This window comes from Hemiscyllium ocellatum, chromosome 9, assembly GCF_020745735.1.
Source record: "Hemiscyllium ocellatum isolate sHemOce1 chromosome 9, sHemOce1.pat.X.cur, whole genome shotgun sequence".
Taxonomy (NCBI): Eukaryota; Metazoa; Chordata; class Chondrichthyes; order Orectolobiformes; family Hemiscylliidae; genus Hemiscyllium; species Hemiscyllium ocellatum.
The window spans coordinates 96,815,308-96,840,501 of NC_083409.1; the positions used below are offsets into that span (position 1 = coordinate 96,815,308).

Here is a 25,194-nt window from a genome sequence, read left to right on the forward strand (position 1 = left end):
TTTCCCAGATTTTTCTACTGTAATGCACTTAATTTGCCCTACTTCATTTCCCAGAATCCACTCCAATATCTGCAGCTCAGGAAGAAGCAGTTTATCATTCTAGAAAATGATGCTGACATATTAAACTCCACTGCTTCCCTATCTTAAATGTTTTTTTTCTGATCTCTGTATAAGTTGTCAAATTCATATTTAAATCAGGTTGTACATTTCTATTAAGAGGTCATGTTTCCTTACACTGGTCTCATTTTAGATAATTACATTGGATAAAAGAGGTTTTCCTCATCAGTGGATTCTGAAGTTTGGAGAATGTTTTGGGTTGCAGTTTTGGTGCAACAACTGGCAATTTTCCACATTTAGAGCAAAATACAGTCCAGGGACTTAATTAAAAGTCAAGTTAGATATAAGATTAGCAGATGTCTTGTCTATAGTGGAAATTGCAACATATGCTACCATTGGAGTTCAAAATGGAGTGATTTCTCAATGTCCTCCACTCTTGCTCCCTTTCACCATGTTCATTTGACACCAGGCTGACTTTGGGGCTGCTTGACAATGCAAGGAAGGTTGGTGGAGTTCTACTTTTTTGGATAACAAACAGGCATGGTCTTGCTTTGACAAGATCAAATACCAGTTCAAAGACTAATTATCAGATGACACTTCTTTCCTTTAGTTTAGCACCACAGGAACAAACTTTCAGAAATGCAGGAGGCAAATTCAATCAAAATTTAGGATTCCTCAAATGTTTGTAGGCATGCTATTAAATTCAGATAACTCTAATAACTCTAACTAAGTACCTGCTTGTAGGGTTAGCTATACTAGTGCTCTTTGTGTCTAAATACAAAATAAAGATGAGATTCCTGTGTAGTAGCTTTGAAAGAAACAATGGCAGATGGAAACCTATAATCCACGATAGGTGGGTTTAGACCTATAAACTAAACGAAAGCCCCATCAATCCAGAATTCCCATGTGCTTATTATTGCTCTGCACAGACTTCACTGTCTGTTATTAAGAGGGAAATGGGAATGGAGAGGAAAATCACTGTTAAGGTAAACAGATTAAACTCAAAGTTTCTTTTCCCTTCAATATTCAAGTCAACACAAACAGAAGCAGTTTTTCTTTAAATTTATTTGACAGTTTATATGAATTATCAGATTTAGTACTTTGTTGAACAATGGCTAAAGGCAGCTGTTCAACTATCACCATTCTGTTCCTGTGCCCTGAGGAAGCTGGCCTTCTTTTGAGCAACACGATCCTTTCTCTGTGCCAAGGACATCTTAGGACGATTCCACCTACAAATCAAGAAAAATAATTTAATGTTTCTGTCACTCGAAAAATTACACTTATCTTTTTGAAGAAAATTAAATAGTCAACAGAAGTATTCAATAATCTTCAACCAACAAGTTAATGTATTAACGGATGTCCAAGGATACAAGTGGCTGAAGACAAGGAAGTCTAAAAATTGAGAGGCAGGAAACATCTATGATAGCACTTTGAGTTATTAGAAATGCAAATCCTTACCACTTAGAATGGAATTCAACTTCAAGTGAATAGAAACATTATATTTCCCTTTGTTTATGTTCCAACAAAACTGTGAACAATTGCAGCTGCCTAAAATCGACAGTGTAGCTTGGCAATTAATGCAGTTAGTACACCATAATGAATCAAGTCCCTATCAACACCAAAGTATAATCTTGCTGGATTATGCATGTGAATCAAAGGCTACAAGCAATGCTTTGCAAAATTGACTAGTTTTTAAATTCACCACGACTGGGTGTAGGTTTGCTCACTGAGCTGGAAGATTTGTTTTCAGACGTTTCGTCGCCATACTAAGTAACATCTTCAGTGAACCTCAGGATGAAGCACTGGTGGTGTAGCACGCTTTCTATTTATGTGTTTGAGTTTCCTTGGTGTCATTTCCTGTGGTGACATTTTTGTGATGTCATTTCCTATTCTTTGTCAGGGGGTGGTAAATGGGTTCCAAGGCAATTATTTGTTGTTTGTCTATCAACAAACATTAACTTGGATCCCATTTACCACCCCTGAGAAAACAAACAGGAAATTACATCACCACAGAAATGCTGTCACCACAGGAAATGGCATCACCAAACCAAGGAAACCTAAACACATTCATGGAAAGTGGGCCATGCCACCAAAGCTTCATCCAGAAGGTCACTTAAGAGGTTACTGAATATTGTGACAAAACGTCTGAAAACAAACCTTCCAGCTCAGCGAGCAAACCTACATCCAAAACCTCAACCTGAGCTACAAGTCTTCTCAAAATTGACTCACGATTACTTTCTGAAAGGCAAAGATGGATGGGGAACAAAGGCGGGCCTTGCCAGCGATGCCCCATTCCCAAAGATGTATTTTAAAAAACACAAGTTAATGCAACAGACAGAAGCAAAAAGAAAATTGCAATAAAGTAACATTGTAACACTATGTATTAAAGCTCATTATAAAAGTAAACAGTATATCATGTACTATTTTCAATGTTCAGTTTTATGTACTCATGTAGATTTTAGCCATGTTCTACATGTGCCATCGTGACAATAGTAAAGCCTCTCTCACCGCAACACATGTCCCTCTTCCAAAAAATGCCTCCTCTCTATCACGCTAAGAAGCTTCTCTTCCCTGATCTCCTAGCTCTTGTCCTCCAACGTCAGAGCTCCCTATCCCTCCTTCCCCACTGAGTTCCCAACTCATCTAACTTTTTCCTCTATTGCGCTAACCCCAACCAGACCTTTGCCCAACTCCCCTCTCCTCAAATCCCAATTTGAATTTGTTATCCTTCCCTAGATTTGACCTCTTGTTACTGTCAATCTATTGTTGGCGGACAAAAGTGGCTCTTCTTCAGACAACTCCACTTGGATCCACACTTCTGAGGAAAGGGGACCAAACCTCACTGGGAATAGCAGCTCAGGTTCAGACCCTAAGTGGCTGGGGGGCACCACCTTTACCACTAGTCGACAGTTGAGGTTTTTTTTAATTCATTCACATGATTTGAACATAGCTGGCTGGCCAGCATTCACTGTTGTCTTTAACAGCCCTTAAGTAGGTGGTGGTGAATTTAGATATGGGTGGGAAGTTCCAGTGTTTTGACCCAGCAACACTAAAGAAACAGTACTCTTGGGAAATAAGGCAGAGCAGGTGACTGAGGCGTCAGTGGGAGAGCACTTTGGGGCCAGCGACCATAATTCTATTCGTTTTAAATAGTGATGGAAAAGGATAGACCAGATCTAAGTTTAAGGTTGAAATTGAAGAAAGGCCAATTTTGACGGTATGAGACAAGAACTTTTGAAAGCTGATTGGTGGCAGATGTTTGCAGGTAAAGGGACAGCTGGAAAATGGGAAGCCTTCAGAAATAAGATAACAAGAATCCAGAGGAAGTGTATTCCTGTCAGGATGAAAGGGAATGCTGGATGATGAAACAAATTGAGGGTTTGGTTAAGAAAAAGAAGGAAGCATATGTCAGGTATAGACAGGATAGATCGAATGAACACTTAAAAGAGTATAAAGAAAGTAGGAGTATACTAAAGGGGGAAATCAGGAGGGCAAAATGGGGACATGAGATAGCTTTGGCAAATAGAATTAAGGAGAATCCAAAGGGGTTTTTACAAATACATTAAGGACAAAAGGGTGACTAGGGAGAGAATAGGGCCCCTCAAAGATCAGCAAGACGCCTTTGTGTAGAGCCACAGAAAATGGAGGAGATACTAAGTGAACATTTTGCATCAGTATTTACTGTGGAAAAGGATATGGAAGATATAAACTGTAGGAAATAGATGGTCACATCTTGCAAAATGTCCAGATTACAGAGGAGGAAGTGCTGATGTCTTGAAACGGTTAAAGGTGGATAAATCTCCAGGACCTGATCGGGTGTACCCGAGAACCCGTGGGAAGCTACAGAAGTGATTGCTGGGCCTCTTGCTGAGATATTTGTATCATCGGTAGTCACAGGTGAGGTGCCGGAAGACTGGAGGTTGGAAAAATGTGGTGCCACTGTTAAGGGCAGTAAAGACAAGCCAGGGAACTACAGACCAATGAGCCTGACCTCGATGGTGGGCAAGTTGGTGGAGGGAATCCTGAGGGACAGGATGTACATGCATTTGGAAAGGCAAGGACTGATTCGGGATAGTCAACATGGCTTTGTGCGTGGGAAATCATGTCTCACAAACTTGATTGAGTTTTTTGAAGAAGTAACAAAGAAGATTGATGAGGGCAGAGCAGTAGATGTGATCTATATGGACTTCAGTAAGGCGTTCGACAAGGTTCCCCATAGGAGACTGATTAGCAAGGTTAGATCTCACAGAATACAAGGAGAACTAGTCATGTGGATACAGAACTGGCTCAAAGGTAGAAGGCAGAGGGTGGTAGTGGAGGGTTGTTTTTCAGACTGGAGGCCTGTGACCAGTGGAGTGCCACAAGGATCTGTGCTAGGTTTCTACTTTTTGTTATTTACATAAATGATTTGGATGCGAGCATAAGAGGTACAGTTAATAAGTTTGCAGATGACACCAAAATTGGAGGTGAAGGGGATAGCAAAGAGGGTTACCTCAGATTACAACAGGATCTGGACCAGATGAACCAGTGGGCCGAGAAGTGGCAGATTGAGTTTAATTCAGATAAATGCGAGGTGCTGCATTTTGGGAAAGCAAATCTTAGCAGGACTTATACACTTAATGGTAAAGTCCGAGGGAGTGTTGCTGAACGAAGAGACCTTGGAGTGCAGGTTCATAGCTCCTTGAAAGTGGAGCCACAGGTCAATAGGATAGTGAAGAAGGCATTTGGTATGCTTTCCTTTATTGGTCAGAGTATTGAGTACAGGAGTTGGGAGGTCATGTTACGGCTGTACAGAACATTGGTTAGGCCACTGTTGGAATATTGAGTGCAATTCTGGTCTACTTCCTACCAGAAAGATGTTGTAAAACTTGAAAGGATTCAGAAAAGATTCACAAGGATGTTGCCAGGGTTGGAGGATTTGAGCTACAGGGAGAGGCTGAACAGGCTGGGGCTGTTTTCCCTGCAGCGGAGGCTGAGGGGTGACCTTATAGAGGTTTACAAAATTATGAGGGGATAGGATAAATAGACAAAGTCTTTTCCCTGGGATCAGGGAGTCCAGAACGAGAGGGCATAGGTTTAGGGTCAGGGGGAAAGATATAGATTAGATTACTTACAGTGTGGAAACAGGCCCTTCAGCCCAACAAGTCCACACTGACCCGCCGAAGCGCAACCCACCCATACCCCTACATTTACCCCTTACCTAACACTAGGGGCAATTTAGCATGGCCAATTCACCTGACCCGCACATCTTTGGACTGTGGGAGGAAACCGGAGCACCCGGAGGAAACCCACACAGACACGGGGAGAACGTGCAAACTCCACACAGTCAGTCACCTGAGTCGGGAATTGAACCCGGGTCTCAGGTGCTGTGAGGCAGCAGTGCTAACCACTGTGCCACCGTGCTGCCCATTATAAAAAAAGACCTAAGGGGCAACGTTTTCACACAGAGTGTGGTACGTGTATGGAATGAGCTGCCAGAGGATGTGGTGGATGCTGGTACAATTGCAACATTTAAGAGGCATTTGGACAGGTATATGAATAGGAAGAGTTTGGAGGGATATGAGCCAGGTGCTGGCAGGTGGGACGAGATTGGGTTGGGATATCTGGTGGGCGTGGAGGGGTTGGACCGAAGGGTCTGTTTCCATGCTCTACATCTCTAAGATGCTCAGTGGCACTGAAGTCCCAAGAATGCAGAGCCAGAAAAGAATGCTGGTGAGGACAAGACATGGCTAAGTTCCGAACCAGCTGGATTTTCCCTCGTTCCCATGGCTACAAGCTAGAGGCCAAGGAGCAGACTGTGGTTGGGTCTCGGCACTGCATTAGTAATACAGCCTCAGATTGATGACTATCAGGATGTCCTACGCCGAGCAGCAGCAACTCCTGCAATGGAGGCAGCACCAGGAAGTTGACCCAGTGCAGTAAGATGCTTTTGAAACTGCAAATTAAAGCAACAGCGTGTAGTGACACAGCCTCTGACCTCTTTATCACACAAAGCTGGACCAGAACACACCAAGTTAATGCAAAAATTGTCGGAGTGACAATTCCTCCAGACCAAGCAGTGTTTCAAAAAAAGGTAAAAGGTCAGATGTTTCAAAAAATGCTTTCACAGGATGGAGGCTGTCCTGGCTAGGCCAATTTTCATTGGCTGTCCTTGTTTGGGCACGAGATGATGACGCTGGGCCCATTCTTAGACTTCTGCAGTCCATTTGATGTCAGTATTCCCTCCATGCTGTTACAAAGTGGGTTACATGATTTTGATGCAGTGACAATGAAAAAATTATGGTATAGATTTCTAAGCCTTGTAGGTGGCTGCACTGCTGCTACTATGTCATTGATGGAAGATGTAAATATTTAAGTTAAAAGGGATATCAATCCAATCAACAGGTTTGCCATACTGGACGAGTTTCTGGATGCAGCGCCACTAAATACAGAACATTCCTAACTTACGTCTTGTAGATGGGGAACAAGCTATGGGGAGTCAGGAAGCAAAATATTCACTGCAGAATTTCCAGTCTCTGTCCTGCTTTGTTTTAGGAATAGTATTTATATGGTTTCCTTAATTAGTTTCTGCTCAATGATGATGACTGTAATGTCAATAATGGTGGATTGAGTGATAATAATGCTGTAACTTCAAGGGGAGATGTCTAACCTCTCTCTAAAAATGTAATTACCTGTCACTTAAGTAGCAAGCAACATTTGTGTCTCCCATCAGCCCAGCTCGAATGGTGTCCAGGACTTGTTCCATGCGGGCATGGACTGCTTCAGCATGTGGAGTTGCAGACGATATTGACCAAAACACAATCAGCTGCTATCATCCCCACTGTGTATTTTCAGTTTTTATTTTAAAGTAGCTCATTGCTCATTACAAACAAAGCAACACATTGGGTAGGAAGGCAGCTTGAGGGGTTGACCTTGATGGACCCATGATATCTCATAACAGTGGCTCACTTCTCTTGTTACCAGCAGTTATAATTCAGCTAAAACATTTACTTTCAAGCACATGCTAAGAATTTGGATTGAGTTGAAAATAACTTTTCCACTCTATGTACAAAGCAAAACATACAAACATAGTTGATCCACAAGTAAACAAGCACATACTTACGCTTCTACATTAAAAAAACTGCACTCTTTCAATTAATATAGTTACCTTTATTTCTTGACCTGAAAGTAGATTCAACCTCATTCTAAATAAATCTTTGTTTCTGATTCAATTAAGATTAAGGTCTAATTTTACTTTTTGTAAGAATCAGGAGTGAGTGTAGTATTTGTGTTTACCTCTTTTTCTTGACTTCTCTCTTTGGCTTCTTCTCATGAACAGGATTTTGTCTGATAGCAGCATGAGCTTTCTTGTACAATTCTTCTATCTGTGAAAATTTAAAAAGAAAGCAGCTCCAATAAATAAAACTGGCACGATTAAGCATTACCGTCCCTTCAAACTTTGACCAAAAATACAAGATTTAAAGTTTTTTTGGAATAAAAACACTTCAAATATAATCATGATTTGGAGAGATTGGACTGGGGTGTACAAAGTTAAAAATCACACAACACCAGGTTAAAGTCCAACAGGTTTAATGGAAGCACATAGCTTTCGGAGCACTGCTCATTCATCAGGTGATTGAGGAGGACATAATTGTGAGGCTAAGATCAATTGTTACAGCTAACCTGAGAATGCAACTTAAAAAAGGTTTTGTGATTTACACATGAAAGAAGTGAAACTATCATGGTATTCGAACAGATGAAAGACTCAACAGACAATCAAGGTATCTTTCAATGAATAATTTCAGTTACATCACACTAAGTTTTTGCTATAAATTCTGTGCCTTTCAATTGTGTCCTCCACAATGACTGATGCTAGTGTCCTTCCAATTAAAACTGTTGGACTATAACCTGGTGTTGTGTGATTTTTAAATTCAAATATAGATATCACAAAAAGGCAAGTGTTTTCTACCCAAAGTAGTGAACTTCTTGGATTACTGCAATTCCATTTTCATTGTGTGTCATATGATGCCACCAGCTGTTTTCTTGTTATCTATGTCTCGCCCACCATCTTTTTGAGTCATTGGTTATTTTGTACTTCAGTTAATCAATTGATGAGGATAATAGCATTTTATTAAACACGTTTTTAGAAGTCTATGTTAAAGGCTTACCAGCAAAGCCCGTGAAAAAAGTACAGCAACGACATGAATATATTAGACACAAAACAGAGAAACGTAGTGGTGAGGGATTATTTTTTCAAACTTGAGGAAGGTATACACCAGGATAACTGCTTCGCTTGTTAATGATTTGAGGTACTCAGGGCAGAATTTCAAAATTTTCAGATGGTATATAAGAAAACATGGAAGTTTTGTGAACCGAGAAAAATAGTGATAGATTTCAAGAAGACATGGTGCAATGGCGGATGGACATCTGGCAGATAGAATTTCATACAATGAAGTGCAAATTGACGCCCTCCAGTAGGAAAAATGAGGAAGGAAATATAAACTCAGAATATTATTCTAAACAGATGCAAAACAAAAAGACCTGGACCATGCATACACATTGGTGAAGGTAACAGGGCAGACTGGAAGAGCGATTTTTAAAAAACCTACAAGATCCTAGGTAAATGCTTGAAAGGCATACAATACACGAACGAGAGTAATGATGAAACTTCATCAAATATTGGCTCAGCTTCTTAGTCAATGAGGAATGCACGATGATTGCTAACCTAGCCAGCAATACCATATCCCACTAAAAGAATTTTAAAAAGTTACTGGATAAATTGAAGAAGCTCAGTTTGTTCTTAGAGAAGGTTGGGAGATATGAAAGAGGTGCTCAAAATCACAAGGAGTTTAGACAGTAAATTGTGAAAAACTTCCCACTGTTCAAATAGTCAAAACCAGAAAACATTAAAATGGACTGGCAAAAGAACCAATGGCAATACAAACTTTTTTTTCACAAAACATCAAGTAATTATAATCTGGAATGCTGCATCCGAAGGGGTAGAGGAACTGGACTTAGTTGTGGCCATCAAAACAGAATTCAGTAAACTCAGAAAAATGTTGCAGGGCTCCAAGGAAAGAAATGGGGACTGAGACTACATGAATGATTTTGAAGTCAGCGTGAAGAGGGTAGAAATGTCCTACTTTTATGTTAAAACATTCTTAGTAGCACAGAAGCTGAATACTGCTGGAAAAAAAATGCCCTCAAAGCAATGTTGAATTTCTAACAGTCGCAACAGTTTATAGTGTAGGAGAAGAATATGCTAACTTGCATTTATTAAACAACGAAAGGCAAGCTTGTTCAAAAAAAAATTCATTCCTGGGTCATAGGCATCACTCAATTGGCCCACATTTATTGCCCATCTCCAATTGCCCTGCTTTGGCAGTGTGTCAAACTTTTCCACTATAAAACAATACTACAAAATCTTCTCCGAGAACTCTTAGCAATGCAATATAATATTACCATAAAAACCAAAAGAACTATGGATGCTGTAAAACTGTAACAAGAACAGAAGTTGCTGGAAAAGCTCTGCAGGTCTGGCAGCATCTATGAAGAGAAATCAAAGTTAACATTTCAGGTCCAGTGACCCTTCCGCAGGACTCAAACGTTAACTCTGATTTCTCTTCACAGATGCTGCCAGACCTGCTGAGCTTTTCCAGCAACTTCTGTTTTTGTTTCTGATAATACTATCATAGTTGTCTGTCCAAACTGCAAGAAGATTGACACTAAAGTAAACAATTGATGAAGTACTTCCAAACACAGAAACAACGAATTCATTACTGTCCCAAACATCAGGCCAAATGAACATCACAAATCGTTCCCTTCTCAATGATGCAAAGTTCAGCCTGTCTGGTTCTTCATCAAACTAGGCCCCAAAAACTACCACGTATTCCTTATTATAAATGAAGATATAACAACACAAACATTGCCAGAGACTGAACTGTACCATTCATAATCCTGACACCCTGCCAATGAAATGAGCTTCCTGCTTTATCAATTAGATTGTTAGTTCCACTTGCACAAGTGTTCTCTGGCCCTGACTCATCTCATCTACATCTATCTTTGTTCTCAACTGTCTCCAGCAATAACAGTGCACTCCAGGATGGCCTCCCACCTTCAACTTTCTATTAACTTGAACCGACCCAAAACTCTAATGCCCAATTCTAACCTGCATTATGCCCTAAAAGCCAGTTAACTCTGTGCTTTGCTAAAGTGTACTGGCTCATCTCATCCTTGGTTTTACATCAGTGCAGGGCTTTGCACCTCCCTATCTCTGAACTGCTCCTTCAGCCGACAAGAATCCAAAATCTCTGCACTTTCCCAATTCTAGTGCCTAAAACATCCCTGATTTTAAGTGTTATGTTTTCAATTGCTTAAACACAAACCTATGGAATTCCCTCCATAAACTCTCATCTCCTTAAAACCGCTCTTTCTATCCAAATTTAGATCATTTATCTTAACATCTCATGTGGCTCAGTGTCAAGTCTTACACAGTTGGTGGATGGGCTTTTTTAAAAACAATGATTAACATATATTAAGTTCAACATAATATTCTTCAATCTTCCTTAACATAAACTTCAATTTCATCAATTTATATGTTCATTAAATGTTATAATTTATATTTCTATGTTATAAGATTCTAGCTATCAATGATCCTGAAAAGAAACCACAGAACACGTTTGACTTTATATCTTCTTTTTCTACACAGCAATACTCTAACCTCTCACTCTGGGCTACAAAGACTCGTTTTTAAAGACAGATCAATGACAATCATGTACATTTTTTAAAAAATTCATTTCCCTACCTCGTCCGCTGTGACTCCATGCTTGATGTACTGAGAAAATTGTTTCTTATAGGCATCCTCATCCTCATCCATTAGGTAGCGCATGTATTCTGCTATATTCAACCCAAAGATATGTTTACGATGAACTTCAGGATTGAATTCCTTGCTTTCAGAGTCATAACCAGGAAAGCGCTTGGTGCTGGAATAATTTTTTTTAAAAAATCAATGCATTTAATATTCCACTTACTTTTCTCTTTTGCAAAAGTTATTAACATCCTTATCTAGTCTTTCAACAAAATTTACATCACCTGCAAGAATAACTGAAGTAAGCTCCACTCAACTTGGATCAAAGCAGATACACATATGTCGATATGTAAATACCTTAAAACCATAGTTACCAGAGATCTGAAACTGGACAGTGTCAGTTTCATGTAGGTTTGTAAGAAACCCTGGCAAAGTTATTCAAATCGGTTGTTATTGCAGTATGCACCAATCTATCCATATTTCTGTTCCTGTTAGTTAAAGCCACATTTCAAAGATACTGTTGAATTCAGGAATTAAACGCATAGATTCAATTCCCTATATACTACACTTTGCTTTTTCTAAGTTTGCACTGTTCAGTGTATGTCAACATCAGGCAGCAAAGCACAAAATCAAAGCCTTAAATTATGAAACATCAGAATAAAAAGAACACAACACAGCCCCTTACCTATGTGGAATAGACAGGCCACCATCAACTGCACCTTTCAAAGCTCCAAAGACTTTGTTGCCTGTGGTGGTTCTGGCAAGGCCAGCATCGAGATAGCAGGTGAAAGCACTAGGCTTTCCATCAATACTTTCTACATTGTATTCATCACCAGTCACTTGCACCTGACCCTCATAGATCTTGTCCAACCCAAATTTGGTCAGCAGCTTTTTTAAGAAGGAAAAATGACAAATATTGTTAACTATTTTTATCTTGTTAAAAATAAACCCATAACTACAATGCCCAGAATTTTAAGGATTAAAACACCAGCAATGGACAAAGCAATCTACTGTATGTTTTAGATAACCAAATTAAAATATACACATTTAAAGTTCATACAAATCAGTTACAATTCTTCCGTCAAAATCCATAGGATGGCAACCATGTGACTCAGTGCACTGCCCTTTTATATCGTCAACAGAGTCAAGTGGATAGGAAAGGTATTTGTTTCAGAGACTTTGGTTAAATTAAGAAGTATTCAACATCATGTTCAGAGAAATGACCTTTCATCAACACTGGGTCATCAACATGACATGTTACGTATGTTTCTCTCCACAGAAGTTGCTGATCTGAATATTTCCAGCACTTCCTGTTTTCACTTCAGATTGCATTTTTCGAGGGGCTAATTTCTGATGCTCATGCAGAATGAAAGAATCTTCATTCTACTTGCAACCAATGCAATACCCATGGAGTTCCTTATGTGGAGATTAGTATTAGCAAGCTATTGCCACACAGAAATTTACCAAGGCTCCTTAGACCACACCTTCGAAACCTATGACCATTACCAATAGAAAGACAAGGGCAGCAGATACATTGAAACACCACCAGCTACAAACTGCCCTCCAAGCAACTCACCACCGTCTCAAATATATCGCTGTTCATTCAGTGTTGTTGGGTCAAAGTGCTGGAACTCATTCCCTTGTCATTGGGTGTATCTAAATGATACCAAATGAAAACTGGCAGTTCAAGAAAGCAGTTTACCACCACGTCCTCAAGAGCAACTAGGAATAGGCAATAAATGCTGGCTGGCCAGCATCCTGAATGTGAATTAGGAGTCAGAGATGTACAGCACAGAAACAGGCCCTTCGGTCCAACTCGTCCTTGCTGACCAGACATCCCAACCCAATCTAGTCCCATTTGCCAGCACTTAGCCCATATCCCTCTAAACCCTTCCTATTCATTTACCCATCCAGATGCCTTTTAAATGTTGTAATTATATCAGCTTCCAGGACTATCTTTGGTAGCTCATTCCATAAACACACCACCCACTGTGTGAAAAAGTAATCTTTTAAATTTTTCCTGTCTTACCCTGAACTTATGCCCCTAATTTACCTTTCCAAAATGCAGCATCTCACATTTATCTAAATTAAACTCCATCTGCCACTCCTCAGCCCAATGGCCCATCTGATCACTACACCTCCCATTTTGGTGTCATCTGCAAACTTACTAAATATACCTCTTCTGTTCACACCCAAATAATTTCTATCAATGATGAAAAGCAGTGGACCCAACATCAATCCTTATGGCACACCACTGGTCAGAGGCCTCCAGTCTGAAAGGCAACTCTCCACCGCCATTTTCTGTCATCTACCTTCGAGCCGTTCTGTACCCAAATGGCTACATTTGAAGAAATTAATTTATTTGTGTTAAAATGTCAAATTAAAGATCAATATATATGCATGCAGTTAATGTAAAGTTTGCATTACTGGTTACACACTCCATTAACAGAAGTCTTATTATTGAAAGACATTTTATTACAAACAAGTACACCCTTGTAACCTCCTCTTTCTCATTCCTTGTCACACATAAGACAAAACCAGACTCTATTCTACTTGAAGCTAAACTATGGTTCACATGAGAGACTGCATGATCTCCCTGCCATCAGTAAGCTCCACATCTTCGTCAGCCCATTCATTTGCCACTGATAATCTCATTGTGCCTTTCTCAGCTCCAGATTCAATGTTATTAGTCTCTTGTGGATAGTTTTCAATTCAGCACCCTTTAACTTCAACTCATCCAAAATTCTAGTTTCAATTCTATACCGCACAAAGCCTAGCTCAGCAATCAACCTTGCCCCTGCCTTGGGGCCAGGTGAAAAAGCATACATACATCGACCCCTCGGGTATTTCAGTATAAGACAATGAAGTGGTGCCACAACAGTATAAAGCCTAACGCCAGAAGGAAGCATCATGCACATTGATAAAGGTTCATCCTGGAAGACCGTACCCAGTAGGCAATGGGGAAATCAGTCTGGTTTCCACAGAATCCCAGCTACAATTGATGCCTTAGAACATTGCAAACATTATCTGTGATTGTGCGCGACCAGCCCATGTGTTGATAGGTCCCTACACCATGTGCCCCACCAGTTCCAACTATCACTGTTTGCGATTAACTTCTTTGCGTTCCCCAAACTCTTCCCATCACTGATGGTTGTGCATTCAAGTATTAGGCTCCACAGGCTGGACATCATCCCGTCTACTGCTGTGAGTCTCTCTCTGTTTTTAAGACTCTGTTGGATGGAGCTTTTAATTACTGTCTAAATAGCTCCATCCAATTCTTCCCCCAACCTCGCCTCCGCCTCCGCGCCCAATCCTTCCGCCACCTTCACCTCCACGCCAACATCGAATAATCCTTCCACCGCCTTCACCTCCGTGCCTACTTCTTCAACCAGGATTCTCGCCCACCCTCTGACGATCCCTTCTCCCGCCTCCAACACACCCCATCCATCTGGACACACCGTGCTGGCCTCTTACCTGCCCTCGATCTCTTCATAGCCAACTGCCGCCGCGACATTAACCCGCCTCAACCTCTCTCACCCTTGGAACGTGCGACCCTCCACTCCCTCCATTCCAACCCCAACCTCACTATCAAACCTGCAGACAAGGGAGGCACAGTAGTAGTTTAGCGCACCGACCTTTACACCGCGGACACCTCCTCCTACTGCCCACTTGACCATGACCCCACCTCCCACCACCAAACCTCATCTCCCAGAACATCCATAACCTCATCACCTCAGGGGATCCCCCATCCACCGCCTCCAACCTCATAGTCCCACAACCCCGCACCACCTGTTTCTACCTCCTGCCCAAAATCCACAAACCTGACTGCCCCGGGCGACCCATTGTCTCAGCCTGCTCCTGCCCCACAGAACTCATCTCTGCATACCTCGACATGGTCCTGTCCCCTTTAGTCCAAGAACTCCCCACCTACATTCGGGACACCACCCACGCCCTCCTCCATGATTTTTGCTTCCCCGGTCCCTAACGCCTTATCTTCACCATGGGCATCCAGTCCCTGTACACCTCCATCCCCCATCACGAAGGACTCAAAGCCCTCTGCTTCTTCCTTTCCCGCCGTACCAACCAGTACCCTTCCACTGACACCCTCCTTCGACTGACTGAACTGGTCCTCACTCTGAACAACTTCTCTTTCCAATTCTCCCACTTTCTCCAAACCAAAGGAGTAGCCATGGGCACCCGCATGGGCCCCAGCTATGCCTGCCTCTTCGTAGGATATGTGGAACAGTCCACTTTCCACAGCTACACTGGTACCACCCCCCACCTTTTCCTCCGCTACATCGATGACTGTATCGGCGCTGCCTTGTACTCCCACGAGGAGGTTGAACAGTTCATCCATTTTACCAACACCTTCCACCCCGACCTCAAATTTACCTGGACCGTTTCAGACTCCTCCCTCCCCTTCCTAGACTTCTCCATTTCTATCTCGGGCGACCGAATCAACACGGACATTTACTATAAACCAACTGACTCCCACAGCTACCTAGACTACACCTCGTCCCACCCTGCCCACTGTAAAAACGCCATCCCATATTCCCAATTCCTTCGTCTCCGCCGCATCTGCTCCCAGGGTCTCACCGCCGCATCGGCTTCCAATACCGAACAACCCAGATGACCTCCTTCTTCAAAGACCGCAATTTCCCCCCAAATATGATCGACGATGCTCTCCACCGCATCTCCTCCACTTCCCGTTCCTCTGCCCTTGAGCCCTGCCCCTCCAATCGCCACAAGGACAGAACCCCACTGATTATCACCTACCACCCCACCAACCTCCATACACATTGTATCATCCATCGTCATTTCCACCACCTCCAAACAGACCCCAACACCAGGGATATATTTTCCTTCCCTCCCCAATCAGTGTTCCGAAAAGACCACTCCCTCCGTGACTCCGTCAGGTCCACACCCCCCACCAAACCAACCTCCACTCCCGGCACCTTCCCCTGCAACCGCAAGAAATGCAAAACTTGCGCTCACACCTCCCTCCTTATTTCCCTCCAAGGCCCCAAGGGATCCTTCCATATCTGCCACAAATTCACCTGCACCTCCACACACATTATTTACTGCATCCGCTGCACCTAATGTGGCCTCCTCTATATTGGGGAGACAGGCCGCCTACTTGCGGAACTTTTCAGAGAACACCTCTGGGACACCCGGACCAACCAACCCAACCACCCCGTGGCTCAACACTTTAACTCTCCCTCCCACTCCATGAAGGACATGCAGGTCCTTGGACTCCTCCATCGCCAGACCATAGCAACACGATGGCTGGAGGAAGAGCGCCTCATCTTCCACCTAGGAACCCTCCAACCACAAGGGCTGAACTCAGATTTCTCCAGTTTCCTCATTTCCCCTCCCCCCACCTTGTCTCAGTCCCAACCCTCGAACTCAGCACCACCTTCTTAACCTGCAATTTTCTTCCTGACCTCTCCACCCCCACTCCGGCCTATCACCCTCACCATAACCTCCTTCCACTTATCGCATTTCCAACGCCCCTCCCCCAAGTCCATCCTTCCTACCTTTTATCTAAGCCTGCTTGGCACACTTTCCTCATTCCTGAAGAAGGGCTCATGCCTGAAACGTCGATTCTCCTGCTCCTTGGATGCTGACTGACCTGCTGCGCTTTTCCAGCAACACATTTTCAGCTCTGATCTCCAGCATCTGCAGTCCTCATTTTCTCCTTCCAAATAGCCCCATCCTCAGTTTTTACTACAATTTCACTTTTGTGAAGTATCATGAGATGCTTTACAATGTTAAAAGCATGGCATAAATACAAATTATTGTTTTCATGTCCATGTTCAGATCTGTGATTAAATGCTGCTGTATATATTTAACTACTACAATAAAAACAAAGACTTGCATTTAGGTAGCATCTTTCACAACCTCAGGATGTTCCAAAGCACTTTACAGTCAATGAAATGGTTATAAAGTGTAACCACTGTAATGCAGGAAAAAATGGAATTTGCAAAGGTCATTGTACAACAGTACACCCAAAACCTCATGCTTGCAATATTATTTAAGATAAGATCACCTACATGTTTCACCACATTAAAATTATATGGTTAACCACCATTAAAAGTTCTACATCCCTCCAATAAAAGACCTTAAATAAGGAAATTACCTAAAAAGTTCAGACCATCTCAAAAATACTTCTAAGAAAGCAAGAGCCTTAAAATCATATAAGTGCTAACCTAGAACTTACCCTGCGGGCAAGCAGCAGACCAGTGCAATAGGATGCAGCATAGTTGGTGAGCCCAACTTTTATGCCGTATTTTGGTAATTCATGGCCATAGGCAGCACAAACAATGATGTCACCCTCAATTTTGGCATACGCAATCTGTAAGGTAAGAAGCCCATCAACATCATCTGCATTACTATGGGAGAAGAGAGTTTGACATATAAAAATTCAAAAACCAAAATTTAAAAAGTGACCATTAATGTGATTGGTTTCATATCGTAGATCCCATTTAACACGAAAACAGATCATTAATCCAAGTCTCTTACCTGGCATATGATGTCCCGGTTGGTGAATCGTACAATCATCCGATATTTTGGGGTATTGTACTTGTTTTTATCCTGTACCACCAAGCGTTTTCGTGCATAGTAATCAGTCTTTCCCTCTGAAAATGGAAGAGAGTACATTTTATAACTGTCTCACCGCCAATTGTTGGAACCTTGCAAAGTGCAAGGTAAGGGCTAACAGTTTCCTGAATTAACTTGCCTCTCCTCCTCCTGAACTTCACTTGATATCGCTTGAAGTACGCCTTGCTTTTCACAACTTTAACAAATCCCTATGTTTGGAAGAGAAAAAACAATGTTAGCATTGTAAGAACTTAATGTGCAAGATTTCCAAATATCTGTATATTTACCAATTTATCACAGATCCTGGCTATTTTATATACACAGTCATTCTGATACCAATGATAATTTTACTTATCAGAACTCTACAAACAATACGATGTTTATCACCACTAATCACAATTGAAGTTTTTTTTATGCCACAGCAACAACTGTTAAAAGACAATTTGCTATAGGTTTAGGTAGATCAAATCCATCTAATTCATATTCATTAGCTTTTGCATCAAGCCATTAAACTGCTGCTCAGTCTGCTTTGCAAAGCAGATAAGTGAAAGTTTCTATGAAAGTGCACTTCATCTATCCAACTCCCACAAAAATGCCATATTGTGAAATAGCAAGTCACTCTCCTCTCATACGATAGCTGAATAATGAACAGTATGGTCAACTGGAAGTTGCTTGGAAATGACAGCTAGAAACTAATGTCACTAGTTGAAAGCAAAATCTCTGCATTCAATATCCAATTCTCAACAGATTGGAGTAGTAGAAGTAATGAACTAAGCACTAAAGACCCAAGATCCAAAACTGTAGAGACTGGTTGTTAAAGATGGCAATAAATCAGGCCAAAAGATGTGGTTAAATAGTTTTTGCCTGCCTGGGTTTTCAGCTTCAAAAGGATAGCTTTGTTGCAAAAACTGATAATGATCCCTTTGAGTTTAACTTAGATAATTCTGCAGGTTTCCAATATTCAAATCCTCAGTTTCATCACCTTTATTTACAAAGAAATAAAAATTGTCTTCATTTGCACTCATTAAGAGAAAATTGACCTTTGCAGGAAATACTTCATATGCGTCAATCTGAAAGCACAGATCTTTCAGTCCAAACAGTCCATGCCAACCCATTTCCAAACAAAACTCGTCCCCTCCAAACCTTTCCTATTCATGAATTATCCAGATGTCTTGTAAACACTGGAATTGTACCTGCATCTACCACTTTCTCTGCCAGTTCACACACTGACAAACTGTGCATAAAAGAAAAGTTGCCCCTCATATCCTTTTTAAATCTTTCTCCTTTCACTTAAAAACATGTCCCTTTGTTTTAAACTCCCTCACCCTAGAGAAAAGACCCTTGACATTCACCTATCTATGGGAGAAAACGAGTACTGCTGGAGACCAGAATCAAACAGTGTGGTGCTGGAAAAGCACAGATAGTCAGGCAGCATCCGAGAAGCATGGGAATTGACATTTAGGGCATACACCCTTCATCAGGAAGGCCTTATTTATTTAGCTTATCTATGCCCATCATGATTTTATAAACCTCAAACCCCTAAACTCCAGTGAAAAAAGTTTCAGTCTTCAGTCTATTTTTATATCTCAAACCCTCTATTCCCAGCAACATCCTGGTAAATCTTTTCTGAACCGTCTCCAGTTTAATAATATCCTTCCTATAACGGGGTGACCAGAACTGCACAAATTACTCCTAAAGAAGCCTCACCAACAACATCCTGTAAACCTCAACATAATGAAAGATAAAATATAAACTTCAACTCAAAATGCAGGTTAGCTACAGCAACAGAAGGAGACCATGAGTAAAAAATGAGGTCTGCAGATGCTGGAGATCACAGCTGCAAATGTGTTGCTGGTCAAAGCACAGCAGGTTAGGCAGCATCTCAGGAATAGAGAATTCGACGTTTCGAGCATAAGCCCTTCATCAGGAATAAGAGAGAGAGAGCCAAGCAGGCTGAGATAAAAGGTAGGGAGGAGGGACTAGGGGGAGGGGCGATGGAGGTGGGATAGGTGGAAGGAGGTCAAGGTGAGGGTGATAGGCCGGAGTGGGGTGGGGGCGGAGAGGTCAGGAAGAGGATTGCAGGTTAGGAGGGCGGTGCTGAGTTGAGGGAACCGACTGAGACAAGGTGGGGGGAGGGGAAATGAGGAAGCTGGAGAAATCTGAATTCATACCTTGTGACCATGAGCCCAATCACATCTGCCAGCTCCCTGAAGGAACAACTCACCTAGTGCCACTTCCCGTCCTCCAAAGAGTCATACTGAACTCACAAATATAAATCCAATCTCTTGCTTCTCATTAACAAATGCTGCCAGGCATGCAGAGATTTCTCTTTTTAAATTTCAGAGCAGAGTATTTTGCTAAGACCTTCAGTCAATTATTTCCGGCTTTTCTGAAATTCATTTTTGTGCCTTCCCAACACAGAGCTTATTAAGTCAGACATTTAAACTTTTTTTTAAATCTTAGAGGAGTGCAGCCAAAGTTCAATTGTCCCACTCTCACTTGTGCTTCGAAATGCAAACTACTCAAACTGCGGGGAAATGAAATTTTAGGTCACAATCAAAACACTTTCCACTGAAAGCAAAACACAGATTTGGTTCAAGATATTTCTATTCCTGTATTTTCCCAGCGCATATTGGAAATGTAATTGCTAAAGAGTTGCACTAATGTAATGTTGCTGCATGAGGAATCCAGAAGCCTTGATAATGTTCAAAGAATTAACTGACAAAGTCACCACAGTAATTTGCAAGTGAACACAAAGCGATTGAACTGTAAAAGTCCAACTAGTTCACTGTTGCCCTCGAGGGAAGAAAAGCTACTATCCTTACCCATTATGGTCTACGTAACTCCAGTCATCAACTTATACCAAGCCACTTGCAGATGGGCTATGCCCACATTCCAGGATGAATAAACAAATGGACCAACACTACCACTTATATTTTAAATAAATTTAAATTACTCCATGTCTTTCATATTCACAATTTCAAGTCCTCACGACTGAAGCAGTGAATAGTCAGAGTATTTTCCGCAGGACGATGAAAAGGTGATTGGAAGAAGGTTTAAGGGAGACGTCAGAAATCGGCTGGAATGCACTGCCAGCGATGGGAGTAGAGTTAGATACATTAGGGACATTTAAGTGACTCTTGGATAGGCACATGGAAGATAGTAAAATGAGGGGTATGTAGGTTAGTTTGATCTTAGAGTAGGATAAAAGGTTGGCACAACATCGAGGGCTGAAGGGCCTGTACTGTTCTATGTTCTAAGTAACTTTAGGCCATTATACTGGACTAACTTAATCAAAGTTGAAATGAAAGAACTATTTCCGAGTATCTTTAAATATTAAACTCTCTGATTTTATATTTATAAATGATTTAACTTTAAATAATCTTCAGGACATCAAATTGGGTATTTTAAAAACTATATACTGTATCATGTCCATAAAGGTTAAGGGAGATCTCGAAAGTGCAGCCCACATTTTTTTTTAAATGACAAAACCTAAAGGACTTCAAATGCTTAAAACTTCGGATCTAAACGACAAATCAGATGACTTTTTTTTGCCCAAGGAGGCCCAAGTTCACTACAGACCATTTTGCAGAATGAGCAACTATTACACAGAAAATGATTTAAGCCAGTGTGCAGTTATCGAAAAATGGTAAAATGCGATATTTTACAAATTCAAAACACACTAATTTAGCCCAGAAAGCTGTGTTAATCGCGATTGCTTTCACGTCCTGCCCAGGGATCGGTTTCTCAGCCTCAAGCCCAATGGCCACGTTGGGAAGTGAGACCAGAGGCTGGAGCTACCAACAATCTAACGCCATCCTTCGCAACACACAATACTCCTCGCTTTCTGAAGGATCCGTGTGATCCACGCAGCTGTTAGCTACCGGAATCGATGCTTATTTCGGGGAACTACCAACCATTTTCAAGCGTCTTCACCCTCAACCGCCCGGGACCCAGGCGATTTTCTGGGGCAGGCCGATTCCGCCAAACTGGAAAAGGCCGCTCATTCTGCGCATGTGCAGTAGGTAGAAAATTGTTGTGAATTTGTGGTAAGATCGTTCCTTCCTCCTCCTCCAACTCTGATCCGCTCAGGCCGCAGCGCCCCCTGCCCAACGGGAGGAACACTAACCTGCTCAATGCCAAGTCACTATTTTAACTGGAGCTGAATGGAAAGAGGGTCTTCTTCGACACCTGAACTATTAAACATGATGCTAAATTGGGACGTGCACTGAATACTAAGGAAGATACACAAATTACAATCATTAGAAAAGCGAAGAACTGCAGATCCGAAAACAGAAGTTGCTGGAAAGGCTCAGCAGGTCTGGCAGCATCTGTGCAGAGAAATCAAAGTTAACGTTTCGGGTCTGGTGACCTTTCCTCAGTACAGATGAACCCTCCCCTCCAACGTATCACCATCACCCTCACCTCCATCTACCTGTCATCTTTGCAGCTACCTTCCCCAGAAACCCCACCCTCCCCTTTATCTCTCAGGCACCCCACATTCCTGATGAAGGGCTTTTGCCAGAAACATCATTCTCCTGCTCCTCAGATGCTGCCTGACCTGCTGTGCTTTTCAGTGTCACACTTTTCAACTCAGAACTGATGATAGCTAGGAAAATGTTGGTTTATATGCATAAAATAGGTTTAGGGAAGGGATAAGGAGTAAATGATAGGTAGGGATAGAGCCCAAAGCGAGAGAAGAACAGACAAAGAATCTGGCTGGGAGGGTGAATAGCTGTAAATGGTGACTGTTAGTGGCAAACAATAGGTAGTATGTAATGGCCAACTACTTTTTGTCATAAATGATTTGGATGCGAGCATAAGAGGTACAGTTAGTAAGTTTGTAGATGACACCAAAATTGGAGGTGTAGTGGACAGCGAAGAGGGTTACCTCAGATTACAGCAGGATCTTGACCAGATGGGCCAAGGGGCTGAGAAGTGGCAGATGGAGTTTAATTCAGATGAATGCGAGGTGCTCCATTTTGGGAAAGCAAATCTTAGCAGGACCTATACACTTAATGGTAAGGTCCTAGGGAGTGTTGCTGAACAAAGAGACCTTGGAGTGCAAGTTCATAGCTCCCTGAAAGTTGAGTCGCAGGTAGATAGGATAGTGAAGAAGGCGCTCCTTTATTTGTCAGAGTATTGATTACAGGAGTTGGGAGATCATGTTGCGGCTGTACAGGACATTGGTTAGGCCACTGTTGGAATATTGCGTGCAATGGAGGTTGGTACAACTGCAACATTTAAGAGGCATTTGGATGGATATATGAATAGGAAGGATTTGGAGGGATATGGGCTGGGTGCTGGCAGGTGGGACTAGATTGGGTTGGGATATCTGGTCGGCATGGATGCATTGGATCTAAGGGTCTGTTTCCATGCTGTACATCTCCATGACTCTATGTGATGACAAGAGGTCAGGCAGCATCTGAGGAGCAGGAGAATCGACGTTTCTGGGCAAGAGCCCTTCACCCTGTTGAAGTGATTCTCCTGCTCCTCAGATGCTGCCTGACCAGCTGTGCTTTTCCAGCACCGCACTCTCGACTCTAATCTCCAGCATCTGCGGACCTGACTTTCTCCTATGTGATAACAAGGCCTGGTGCATGTGATAGGAGGCTAGGACAGGGGGGACTACCAGGCCCTTGTTATCACATAGTCAAAAAGTGTAGCACTGGAAGAGCGCAGCATCGTAGAGTAGGAAAGTCAATGTTTCAGTTTTCCCAGCAAAACATGTTTTGACTGTGACTTTCCACCATCTGCAGTGTTCACTTTCTCCTTAATATCACATAGTCTGCCATTACGCACTACCTATTGTTAGCCACTAACAGTCTCCATTAACAGTGATTCACCCTCCCAGCTAAACTGTTATCAACTCCTTTGTTTGTCCAACTGTTCAGGAAGCAAAGAGTGGGGATAAATTAGTGCTTTTCTGATTGGCTAATGGCTAGTGGTGTTTGACTGATTTCCAGTTGGAATGCCTTGCTTCTAGGAATTCTCGTTTGAGTCTCTGATTGGCTTGTCCTTGGATGGATGTATTGTCCCAGTCGAAGTGCTGTCTTTTTCTCATCTGTATGTAAAGATACTAGTGAGAGAGGGTTATGTCTTTTTGTGGCAAGTTGATGTTCATGTATCTTGGTGGCTAGGTTTTGTCTGTTTGTCCAAAGTAGTGTTTGTTACAGCTCTTGCAAGGTATTTTGTAAATGACATTAGTTTTTTGGGGGACCACGTGTAGTCTGTCAAAGTTTGCGGATGAGTGATAGAGCAAAATAGGCAGTGCACTGTGAAACTTTGCAGAGAACCATAGATGAGTGGGCAAAGGTCTGGCAGATGGAGTACAACATTAATAAATGTTAACTCATCCTTTTGGTAGGAATAATAGTAAAAAGTTGGATGGTAAAAATATTGCAACAAGCTGCTGTGCAGAGGGACCTGGGTATCCTTGTGCATAGAAGGTTTGTTCGCAGGTGCAGCAGGTAATTAAGAAGGCAAATGGAATTTTGTCCTTCATAAGGGATTGAGTTTAAAAATAGGGAGGTTATGTTGCAGCTTTTGGGTGCTGGTGAGGCAACACTTGGAGCACTGCACATAGTTTTGGTCTCCTTACTTGAGAAAGGATGTACTGGCACTCGATGGGGTACAGAGGAGATTCACTGGGTTGATTCTGGAGTTGAGGAGAGATTGAGTAGACTGTGAATAATATTCTGGGTAAAAACAATGACTGCAGATGCTGGAACCTATCCACTCCATCCTCTCCTCCCTGACCTATCACCTTCATCTCCTCCCCCACTCAACCATTGTACTCTATGCTACTCTCTCCCCACCCCACCCTGCTCTAGCTTATCTCTCCACGCTTCAGGCTCTCTGTCTTTATTCCTGATGAAGGGCTTTTGCCCGAAATGTCGATTTCGCTGCTCGTTGGATGCTGCCTGAACTGCTGTGCTCTTCCAGCACCACTGATCCAGAATGTGAATAATATTCTTTGGAATTTAGAAGAATGGGGGGGGGGGGGGTGCTTTCACAGAAACATATAAAAATTAAGAAGGGAATAGACAGGATAGAAGTAGTGAGGACGTTTCCACTGGTGGGCGAAACTAGGTCAAACTTAGGGGGAACAGACTTAGGATTGAATTGAGAAGGGACTGTGGAATTCTCTGCCCAGTGAAGTAGTTGAGGCTTCCTCAGGAAATGTTTTTAAAGCTAAGATAGATATTTTTTGAACAGTAAAGGAATTAAGGGTTATGATGAGAGGATGGATAAGTGGAGCTGAGGCCACAAAAAGATCAGCCATTATTTAATGGAATGTCAGAGAGGACTTGAAGGGCCAGATGGCCTACTCCTGCTCCTGGTTCTGTCTCTTTGGGCTCGATGCCTAGCTAACACCCCTCCCCTCCCCCCACCTTATCTTCTGCATATAAACCAACATTTTCCTAAATACTATCCATTCTAAGGGAGGGTCACTGTACCTGAACTATTCTCTCTTCACAGATGCTGCCAGACCTGCTGTGCTTTTCCAGCAAACTCCGTTTTTGTTTCTGATTTACAACATCTGCAGTCCTTTCAATTTCTTTTTAAGAACTGTGGATGCTGGAGATCAGAAACAGAAATTACTGGAAGAAGTCTTTTTACTAAATCAGCATTTTACATAAGTGTTTACTGTGGAGAAAGACATGGAAGATTCAGAATGTGCAGAAATAGATGGCGACATCTTGAAACATGCCCAGATTACAGTGGAGGAGCTACTTGATGTTTAAAGC

The 25,194-nt window shown here is 42.1% G+C and overlaps 1 protein-coding gene across 1 annotated transcript; it reads right to left on the reverse strand.

Moving 5' to 3' along the window:
* Positions 1–1,104: 1,104 nt before the first annotated feature.
* On the reverse strand, positions 1,105–21,464 carry rpl5a (ribosomal protein L5a). Its single transcript, XM_060829966.1, has 8 exons — positions 21,361–21,464; positions 17,583–17,652; positions 17,366–17,481; positions 17,064–17,198; positions 11,529–11,731; positions 10,841–11,018; positions 7,333–7,421; positions 1,105–1,286 (listed from the first exon to the last, which is right to left on the reverse strand). The coding sequence occupies exons 1-8, from the start codon at positions 21,361–21,363 to the stop codon at positions 1,187–1,189; spliced, it is 894 nt and encodes a 297-aa protein (XP_060685949.1). The 5' UTR covers positions 21,364–21,464; the 3' UTR covers positions 1,105–1,186.
* Positions 21,465–25,194: the final 3,730 nt, after the last annotated feature.